This window comes from Salmo salar, chromosome ssa22 (assembly GCF_905237065.1).
Source record: "Salmo salar chromosome ssa22, Ssal_v3.1, whole genome shotgun sequence".
Lineage (NCBI taxonomy): Eukaryota > Metazoa > Chordata > Actinopteri > Salmoniformes > Salmonidae > Salmo > Salmo salar.
The window spans coordinates 25,959,964-25,970,550 of record NC_059463.1 but is presented as its reverse complement, the minus strand read 5'-3'; the positions used below and the strand labels follow the sequence as shown (position 1 = coordinate 25,970,550).

At 44.2% G+C, this 10,587-nt stretch overlaps 2 protein-coding genes across 3 annotated transcripts in view; one reads left to right on the top strand and one right to left on the bottom strand.

Annotated features, from left to right (window-relative positions):
- Nucleotides 1-734: 734 nt before the first annotated feature.
- On the top strand, nt 735-4,126 carry myog (myogenin). Of its 2 annotated transcripts, none has more exons than XM_014166833.2 (3): nt 735-1,656; nt 2,890-2,989; nt 3,084-4,126. In XM_014166833.2, the coding sequence occupies exons 1-3, from the start codon at nt 1,019-1,021 to the stop codon at nt 3,090-3,092; spliced, it is 747 nt and encodes a 248-aa protein (XP_014022308.2). In that variant the 5' UTR covers nt 735-1,018; the 3' UTR covers nt 3,093-4,126.
- A 99-nt stretch (nt 4,127-4,225) lies between these two features.
- Nucleotides 4,226-10,587, bottom strand: part of ppfia4 (PTPRF interacting protein alpha 4) — a 105,111-nt gene continuing 98,749 nt past the window's right edge. The window contains 4 exon segments of the mRNA XM_014166974.2: nt 4,226-5,861; nt 6,409-6,526; nt 6,528-6,593; nt 6,823-6,891. Coding sequence (XP_014022449.2) covers nt 5,812-5,861; nt 6,409-6,526; nt 6,528-6,593; nt 6,823-6,891 — 303 coding nt within the window. The 3' untranslated portion in view covers nt 4,226-5,811.

Sequence of the window (10,587 nt, the reverse complement as noted above, 5' to 3'; positions counted from 1 at the left end):
TCACAAATATCTTACCTGATGTGACTCTCACTGTTAAGACACATACCAGGCAATGTACAGACTGTACAGACTGTACCAGACAGTGGAGAATAGGCCCACAGTCACTCAGGGGTGTCCTGTTATGGGTCTCCATCCATTCTGTTGGGCTTAAAGCCAAATAATAAGGACTCTCTATTGGATGTGGAAAACATGTTGAGATTTAACTCCATGTCCCCATGAACTTCATAGAGATAAAACATCAGTCAAACATATCCATACTGAAAATCTTCATACCTTATTTTCAGAATTAATCCAAATAACTTTCCTTCAATTAATAACTTCAACAAAAGCTGCTGTGATACTTTGTCATCAAGTATGGGGATTTGAGAGTGGAGGTGACAGCTGTGTGTAGACTGTATGGTAAAGGACTTAAGGTATGATGTCGTGGAGGGGGACGTGAGGCAGGGATTAGCTCACTAAGGCAGCCATCTTTGATCCCATGGTCAGATCTGAGGTAATTAGACCAATTTCCATGGCAACCAGCTCACGTTCCATTATCTACTACGCTATTGGCCGACGCCCTACCTTGCACACATGCACACACACATGCACAAACATGAGAGTGAGCACATAGACATAGCTTCCTATCCGCACATATACACACACACACACACACACACACACACACACACACACACACACACACATACACACGGTCCTGAAGCCCTGGAGAGCAGGGCCCAACAGAGATGTGAAGTTTAGATGTGCAGCAACAGCTAAACGCCGTGTCAGGTTTCTCTGGGCTCGTGCTAAATTTAACCCTCTGATCCTGCAGCAGTCAGAGGGTTTAAATGCCAACCTGCAGTTGCTGCTCCACACCAGTTGTTCTCCACACATCTTCCTCTCTCCACTAACCCAGGCCAGAAGTGGGAGAGGCTCACTCACACACTCAGACCTAACACCCCTACAGAACACACACAGTAGAGGCCAGAGGAACCAAACCAGAGTCTTCGTCCCCTAAACTTCAGCGTCGACCAGTATGGAGCTTTTTGAGACCAACCCCTACTTCTTCCCCGACCAACGCTTCTACGAAGGGGGGGACAACTTCTACCAGTCCCGGCTGCCGGGTGGGTATGACCAGGGGGGCTACCAGGAGCGCGGGGGTTCCATGATGGGGCTTTGTGGGGGTCTATCCGGGGGGGTTGGGGTAGGGTTGGGTGGAGGCATGGAGGACAAGGCAACCCCCTCTGGTCTCTCGCCCCACCCGGAGCCCCACTGCCCCGGCCAGTGCCTACCCTGGGCCTGCAAGCTGTGCAAACGCAAGACTGTGACCATGGACCGACGGAAAGCGGCCACAATGCGGGAGAAGAGGAGGCTGAAGAAGGTGAACGAGGCATTCGAGGCCCTGAAGAGGAGCACCCTGATGAACCCCAACCAGAGGCTGCCCAAGGTGGAGATCCTGAGGAGTGCCATCCAGTACATTGAGAGGCTGCAGGCACTTGTCTCCTCCCTCAACCAGCAGGAGAACGACCAGGGAACACAGGGCTTACACTACCGCACCGGACCTGCCCAACCCAGGGTGAGTAGGAGACAGGGACGGAGGAAGGAAGAGATGGACGGAGTGAGGGATGAAAGAACCACACCAACCTACAGTAGAGGACTGGGAGAAAGAGCAAGGTAGAAGGGAGGAGAGAGGGATGGAGGGAGGTTAACAGAGATACATGAGGACGGGAGTGGTTGAGGTAGAAGAGAAAGAATATGAGGAAAAGGCTAAATGAGAGAAAAGATGTGAATAAAGTCAGAGAGGGAAAGACACAGTAGAAGAGAGAGGCGTCAACGAGGGAGAGGCAGATTGGAGAGGGATGAAGGGAATGAGGAGTGAAGAAAGAGGGACCAGAGAGACTTGGAAACGGATGCGAATTACATGGATGGGGATAATCGCCCCCAACATTTAGGAAATAAGGTTATTTTAGTACATGTAGGCCTACAGGTATTAACAGTGCTTTAGGTAAGGCAGGTGTGGCGGTTGGGTGTGTTAGGTGTAAAGGCTTTTTATATGTCTGTGTGTGCTAGTGTGAGTCTGGTAGGAGGGTAGGTCTATGTCTGGTGTGTAAACTCTGATATATGGTGTTCGCCTCTCGTAGAATACAAGGTTTCAACAGAACAGTTCCAGAGCAGAGCTCTTACATTCATTGACAGTTGTCATAGACAAGTACCGCGGACAGAGCCCTCATCAAACCATCCACTAACAACACAGACAGAACAGTACTTAGAGGTATATTGAAACATCTCACCCTGGCGTGCGTGAATTCCCTTGGGAGTGCTGCTATGGCTATTGTTTTAAGAGACATGCTACATACATTATTTTTATCCCTCATAAGTACTTCAAACACAGCACTCACCTAATCTTGATTTAGTTTCATCTTAACCAGCTTTCAGAAACAGTTGTAATGGATAATGTGTTATGGCACAGTAGTACAATCATTTATTCATAAAGTAATTGATGAAGCTGTGTGTGTAGTGAGTGGAGTTGTGGGTAGCGTAGTGTGTGTGTTTCACTTGGTAGAGCATGGCACTTGCAATGGCAGGGTTGTGGGTTCGATTCCCAAGGGGGACCAGTACGAAATAATATAAAAATGTATGCACTCACTACTGTAGCGTCTGCTAAATGACAATTTAAAAAAAAGAATTTGTTTGATGAATCATTGAAAAAGAGACAGGCAACACCAGCTTCTTAGCTACGACAGACAAATATTATCAATAGTAGTGTGTGTTTGTCGTTGTGAGTAGTTTGTGTGTATAGTTGTGAATGAGATGATGTGTGTGTCACTGGCATCGTCTGTGTGGGGTGGGGCGTGACGTGTCATATAAAGCGGGGTGACTGACAGTGCCTTGTCTCCATGGTAACAGGTCTCGTCGTCGAGTGAGCAGGGATCAGGCAGCACCTGCTGTAGCAGCCCAGAGTGGAGCAACACCTCAGACCACTGTACCCAGAGCTACAGCAACGAGGGTAAACACACACTGCATTACATTTCAGCAATGCACCCTGAACTTGTTGAAAATGTTAGCTGTTTTGACGCTCTCTCTCTCATGTCTCTCTCTAGACCTCCTGAGTGCAGACTCTCCAGAGCAGACTAACCTGCGCTCTCTGACGTCCATCGTGGACAGCATCACAGCAGCAGAGGGGGCTCCGGTGGCCTACCCTGTACCTGTGGACATTCCCAAATAAACCCAGAGCAGCATCCATACATGTGTGCTGTTAACAGGTCCAATACATCACAAAACCATATTTTTTTACTCCCTTCCATGAGGAGATAATCACTGATGTGATATAACTGGATAGGTGAAAGCTATGCAGCGAAACATACTGTACATTCCACCTATCCAAGCATGTTAGATCAGTGACTACTTCAATGAAGGGAGGAAAGAAGGGCAGGCCCTGTGTGTCCCAGCTAGGTACAAGCTAGCACTGGGACACCACACAGCACCATACACACCCACACACCACACAACACCATACACACCAACATAGGCCAGGAGGATTTTCCTAGTCAGGTCATATGAGCAGGACTAACTCCTGGCCCTAGGCTAAAGCCCTCAGACCTCTTCCAGGCCTGAAGCCTACCAAACCCTGTGGTCCACATCTCCCTACCAGTAGGTTACAGGTCAGATCCTCACCTGAGTACCCACTGACATCAATCTATGCATGTTTTAGGACAAAAATACAGTTACCTGTGTGGATCTCAAGTTAGAACTGAGGCCCTAAGTGCCACTGGAAAGGAGCAACGAGAATTGTGGTTTTCTGTCCTGACTTAATGCAGAAAAATATGTTTCCTCCTTTTCTAAATCTTTCCCTGATCTATCTTGCATTCTGTTTGCGTGTGTTATGCTTAAAAACATTAGTTTATTATTTGTGGGGCCAATATGTACCATGGCAGTTTTGACCAATGCATCTGCTTAATTTAAACTGGTAATGAATGCTAGTGATGTAAATACGTTCCATTTTCTACAGAGTGGTTTTGCTATTTTATTTTCTATTTTTTTGCTAACTTATTTTTGAGTTTTATAATAAAGATTGTTGTGTATTTGTAGATGTCCCAAGAAGTGATGTTTCTGTCTAAACTTGCATTAAAGACCATTTTCAATACTTGGCCGCAGTTAACGTCTTAACATGCACGCACATACTTGCATGCCAACCATCACCTCAAAATGAACACACAACATCAACATTTATCTTTAAAAAAACAGCTTTACTTATGTCTATAGTGTCATAAATACAATACACTTTTTAAATAGCCAAATAATAAAATCTTGATTTGTCAGCATCATTTCACACCTGGAATAAATACACACACGATACTCATAGCTGCCACAGTAACACAATACACCTTTTAGACACCTTTAAAACATTGGCTGTAAAATAAAAAGAAATACACCCATCCAACACTTCACTAGTTCACTGATAGAGCTCTCTCATTGGAGGAGAGGAGGTCATACACACAACACTTGCTAGTGCTCAGGCAGCATCATTGGCCACTTTCACATCCCCATGGCAACTGGACAGGAAGGGGGCGGCAGGGGAAAAGTCCATATATGGCATCATCACTGTCTCTGTCAGGTGTCCTGTTTGTGAGGATTTCGTTTGGCTGATGCCTAGCAGCAATTTACTGTTTGATTTGAAACGAAGTAGAGAAAAACAACACCATCCATCCATGGAGGTTAGTCTAGGGTTTGGCTTTCATAACATGCTGTTTCCCTTAAGTCTCAAATATTGCAGCCTATTGCTTTCATTTACACACACAGCTCATCTTCTATCCTCTCATATCTACAGGATCACCTACTCTACTCATGGTAGCTACATCAGTGTCAAATAAAGGAAGGAAACAAGTGGAGATAGGAAAGGGCAGGAGGAAAGGAGATGGGGAAGGAGGAAAGGAGATATGAAAAGAGAGAAGGAAAGTAGGGGATAAAAGGCAGGAAAGGTAACTGAACCGTTTAGGTCTGGACCCAAGAACCTGTGGCTGAGAATCATAGTAGTAGTATCACATAGAGTAACAGACCCCTGCTTAGTGAGTCCTTCATATAACTCCAGACACTGACAGCATATAAGACACACAGAGGTCCAACACACAAATAGAACAGTCACCACCGAATACAGGGCATTGGGTTTCATACAGCAATGATATTATAATATTCTCCATATATAATTCCAATATATATATTTATATATATTTATATAAAAAAACATGTCATCCATTTTATTTACAGAGAGAGACAATAAATTATTAATACCTTGCATAACCGAGGGGACGACGTGTAGGTGGAAAACACCCAGGAGCTAGAGAAGAGTTAGACTAGAACCCACAAATTAGCAATTAGGACTAGAACCCACAGAGTAGGAATTAGGACTAGAACCCACAGATTCGGAATTAGGACTTGTACCCACAGATTCGGAATTAGGACTAGAACCCACAGATTAAGAATTAGGACTAGTACCCACAGATTAACAATTAGGACTAGAACCCACAGATTAAGAATTAGGACTAGAACCCACAGATAAGGAATTAGGACTAGAACCGACAGATTAGGAATTAGGACTATGCGGGATCACGACACCACAACAACAAGGCTACTGGGGGTACTGGGTTTACTGGGAATAGAGACTGGGCCGAGTCTCCTTTACAGCAGCGAGTGTGGCCAATGAGCACGCTCAGAGTTCAAAGGTCAAAAAGTCAGAGGTCACCTCCGTATTGCACGTGTCCCACGGAGAAGGTGAGAGGTGACGCTGGATACAGGTCCCTTAACGTCAAGATCTCTCCCAAATTTGGCATGTCACTCTCGAAAGGCCGCAAGCATGTGTCCATACAGGTCATGGGAATAAACTGAGAGAGATACAAAGAAAGACAAAAGGAGAAAGCGAGGAAGAGAAAGAAAGAGAGAGAGCGAGAGGTTTGGTAACTGGGGTGGAACTAGCATGAGGTTTCCCTAATTCCTTTGTTAGCATTGCTCAGTCAGGAATAGGCTAATGGTCCTAGCCATTTGTTAGCATTGCTAGGATGTCTTACCTGTTAACGTTAGCTCCTGTTAGTAAGTGGAGTGGAGTTAGCATGAGTACGTCCGTACAGCAGAGGGGTCGAGTCTCTGGGGAGCCGGGGGAGGAGCTAGACAGTGTGTGGCAGAAGTGGGCGCGGCCGAGCGGGACAGAGAGGAGACAGCATGCAGTGAGACAGGCAAAGCAAAGAGACCGGCATACACTCACACACGTATGAATGCCCTCACACACATCAAGCGTTAAGATGAAATCATTTTGTGGTTGTTATTGTTAGGGCTTGCATTGTCAGTGAATTGCAAAACACACTCACATCACATCCACACGACTGCAATTAATTTAACTACGAACTCACAGTACCCCTTTCCAAACACACACACCTTCTGGTTGCAGATGTTTGTTGGGCACCAGGGCCATGGACGGGGGCATGGACATGGAGGGCATACGGAACCCAGCAGGCAGTGTTTCCATGGAGCCCGCCATCATGCCCATCCCCCCCTCCCTCCCGCGCTCGGAAACGCTTACGCCACGATGGAGAGCGGCGGAACGTCTTATCATCCCCACTCTACAGAGAGACAGAGAGAGAGAGACAGGAGAGAGAGAGAGAGAGAGAGAGAGAGAGAGAGAGAGAGAGAGAGAGAGAGAGAGAGAGAGAGAGAGAGAGAGAAAGTAAGTAAGTAAACAAACAGCCATGTAAAAGCAATCAAAATGGTTATAAAGAAACAGATTCCATATTTCACAGGAAGACAGCAAAACTGAAACACTTGTGGGTCCATTATTTCCTTGTTACTTACCTCCTCCAGTCTGCGGTCAGTGCCCAGGGCCAGGACGTTGTTGAACTCTCTCTCCAGAACCTGCCGAGCCTGGCGCACACACACACAGCATATAGATATACAGCATTTATACAACGGGTGGGTCTAATCCTGAATGCTGATTGGTTAAAAGCTCATTCCATCCCGTCTATTCCACAAGTTACCACCGGATAAATCTATGGTGTTAAAATGCCTATTTACTCTGTTCCATCTGACAGCACAATCCACTGTCTCATCAGCCCAGCCAGGCAAGTTATAAACTTGACCTCCACTATAAAAAGCATCTAGACATTATCTCACATTTCTTTTAGACAACAGATTTGTATAGAGATTTGTATAAACCATACTGTCTGTCTCTCCGACGTTTTCAACATTGTTTCAATTTTCAAATTCGATCTCGAACTGTCCCATAGTAATGAACGTGTAGGTGTCGGGAGTCGGGACGAGAGAGAAAGGCAGGCAGCGTTTCTCAGCCAGTTGAAATCATGAATCAGCTGGCATCATTTTTATGGATATATACAAAGAAATGTCAATTGAAAAAAGGTCAAACAAAATGAAGTGCAGCTAGTTTGCAGTTTTTCCAGCTTCAATTTGAAGTTATTGTGTTAGCTGTGTTGTTGGCTAGCTCCTCTGAACAACAGTGTCCTGACGAGAGAGCACATTTTCTATAGGTGAAATCGTACCTCATTAGCTCATTGTTATGGATGTATCAAAATAAATGTCACTAGAAAACAGCTTAAACAAATGCAACTATTGTTGTTGATTTTTCTTCACTGTTTGGCGTGACTGTAAGTTAGCCGTAGTTGGCTAGCTATCAAACAAAGGGATAAGAATGTTTCCAGCCAGTATGACAATGGAACATTTAGAACGAGACTGAATGACTGGGTCGCATCTCTGGCAACCGAACCAATAGAATGAACAACAAGCCGGCTTGGGTAGCAACCCTAGATTTGTTTCGGGACTATATCTTGTGGAAGGATGAAATAGTATGACTAAATTTATCAAAATAAAGTTTTAATTAAAATATGTCAATCATTGTTTGAAAATGTTGTTAAAACCTCTTAGGGCTAGGGGGCAGTATTTTCACGGCCGGATGAAAAATGTGCCCATATTAAACTGCCTCCTACTCAAACTCAGAAGCTAGGATATGCATATTATTAGTAGATTTGGATAGAAAACACTCTAAAGTTTCTAAAACTGTTTGAATGATGTCTGTGAGTGTAACAAAACTCATATGGCAGGCAAAAACCTGAGAAGAATTGAACCAGGAAGTGGGAGATCTGAGAATTGTAGTTCTTCTTTTGAATCCCTTGAGAAACTACAGTGGGTCACATTGCACTTCCTAAGGCTTCCATTGGCTGTCAACAGTCTTTAGAAACTGGTTTCATCCCTCTCCTGTTACCGGGCAGAAAATAGTAGCTCAGTCAATCAGTGTCTGTCTGAGGACAGGTGTCTCGTGACGCGTGTGCCAGCGAGCTCGCTGTTTGTTCTTTTTCTTCTGGGATGAATACCTATTGTCCGGTTGGAAAATTATCGCAATTTTACGTAAAACAATACCCTAAAGATTGATTGTAAACATCGTTTGACATGTTTCTACAAATGGTAATGGAACTTTTGAACTTTTCGTCTATGGATTTGCGCTCACGCCTCATGGCTTTGTAATAGTGTTCTGGATGCGCCAACAAAACGGAGGTATTTGGACATAAATGATGGACTTTGCAGAACAAATGAACATTTCTTGTGGAAGTGGGAGTCCTTCCGAGTGCATTCCGCCGAAGATCAGCAAAGGTAAGAAAATATTTCGAACATATTTTAGATAATTGTTATACATCTTTAAATAATTTTTATACATTTTGTCGATGTTTATGATGAGTATTTCTGTAAATTGATGTGCTCATTCACCGGAAGTTATGGGGAGAATACATTTTCTGAACGTCACGCGCCAATGTAAAATGGTGTTTTTGGATATAAATATGAACTTGATCGAACAAAAAAATGCATGTATTGTCTAACATGATGTCCTAGGAGTGTCATTTGATGAAGATTGTCAAAGGTTAGTGCTTAATTTTATCTGTATATCTGGTTTTGTGACGGCTATCCGTGCTTGGAAAATGGCTGTGGTTTTTTTTGTTGCTAAGGTGCTATCCTAAAATAATCTAATGTTTTGCTTTCACCGTAAAGCCTTTTTGAAATCGGACAATGTGGTTGGATTAACGAGAAGATTATCTTTAAAATGCCGTATAATACTTGAATTTTAATTTTGAGATTTTTGTGTTTTGAATTTCGCGCCGTGCTATTTCACTGGTTTTTGTCCAACCAATCCCGTTAACGGGATTTTATCTCGAAGGGGTCCTCAAGAGGTTTTAACCAATTGTATAAAAGTGATAATGTTTTCAAAGCCGGTGTTTGGAGGATATATTGGCATGGTTTGCCGACCCGAGACGAACTCCCGTGCCAATATATCCTCCAAACACCAGCTTCTCCGGCATTATCACTTAAATAGACAGCTGGCGTTACTCCTATGGCTGTGGCGGTCATGACATTTTGTCAGCCGGTAGGTAATTGTCATGCAAATTATTGCCGGTCTCACGGTAATTGACCGTTATTTAACATAAACATGTTTAGCATCTCCGGGCTTCCACACCATAGAAATAGAATGAATAGGATGGGCTTGGAACCGCTAACCCTGGCAATTAGACTGGTAAACTCATGGGTACACTCACAAAGGCTGCCTGGTATTGCAATAATGGTAATGCAGAATGTTCATTCAAATAATACTAACTGATGTGGCTCATGCAATAGAATGTCGTTTTTGTAATGCCTGTTGAGTTGAATCAACAAACCACAGCACAGACTGATGGGTATACTTCCTGCTTTTACATCCTTCTTTTACTTCCTGCTTTGCTCCAATGGGTACACTCAAAATGGCTACAAGTCCACCCATTATGCCATCGTTGACTTGACTGGGGACGTCCGTTCTATTATGTGTAGGCCAACTGTAGGCTGACGGTGAGAACAACAGTAACGTTATGGCTAGCCTCAATAAACCTAGCTTCTCTCGGTTTGATGCAGTGAAGTCAGGTACTATGTAATCGGATGGAATGATAAATATCTAGCAAGAAGTTAGTCTAGCACAAGATAACAGTGGTTGTGGTCTCTCCCTCCATGCCTGCTCTGGTGTTCCGAGCCTCCAGTGTCTTACTCACACAAACACACACACACTCGGCCTCCGCTCCCTAATAGTCTACAGCTGCTCGCTCTGTGCCTCTCTCTCTCTCCCTTTCTCTACAGCTCTGGTTTAATAAAGTAGTAAAACAATTGGCTTTTCTGCTGCTTCCCTCACTCAGATCGGACCGGTTGTCTTGTAGGTCCTTTCAGAACGGGTTTTAAAAATGTATCTTTGCATAATCCAGGGCTTCCCGTGTCCATTTCCGAACAGGAGCTCTAATTCTCACCATCATTTGTCCTCATCATTCAGATTATTCACATTTAACCATGAAGTGTTTAGAGAGTAATTATATGGACAATAGAGCACTGAGTACCAGGCCATTAGCGAGGGTCATTGGCATGTTTGGTAAACTACCCATCAGTGGCATTCATTTGAGCAGTTTTGAATGCTCAAATGAATGCCAACCGTCACAGGGAATTTGACTGGGTCATGACTCGTGACTGATGTGGCGGTAATATGGTAACTGTGACAGTCCTAGTCATTCCTACACAACGCTAGTCCCTCGACCAAGGGTGTGT

What these genes read in the sequence shown, in the direction of transcription:
- myog (XM_014166833.2), top strand. Translation starts at nt 1,019, where the DNA reads ATGGAGCTTTTTGAGACCAACCCCTACTTCTTCCCCGACCAACGCTTC. An exon ending in GGACTGGGAGAAAGAGCAAG is followed by an intron (nt 1,657 to 2,889) that starts GTAGAAGGGAGG and finishes CCATGGTAACAG; the next exon opens with GTCTCGTCGTCGAGTGAGCA.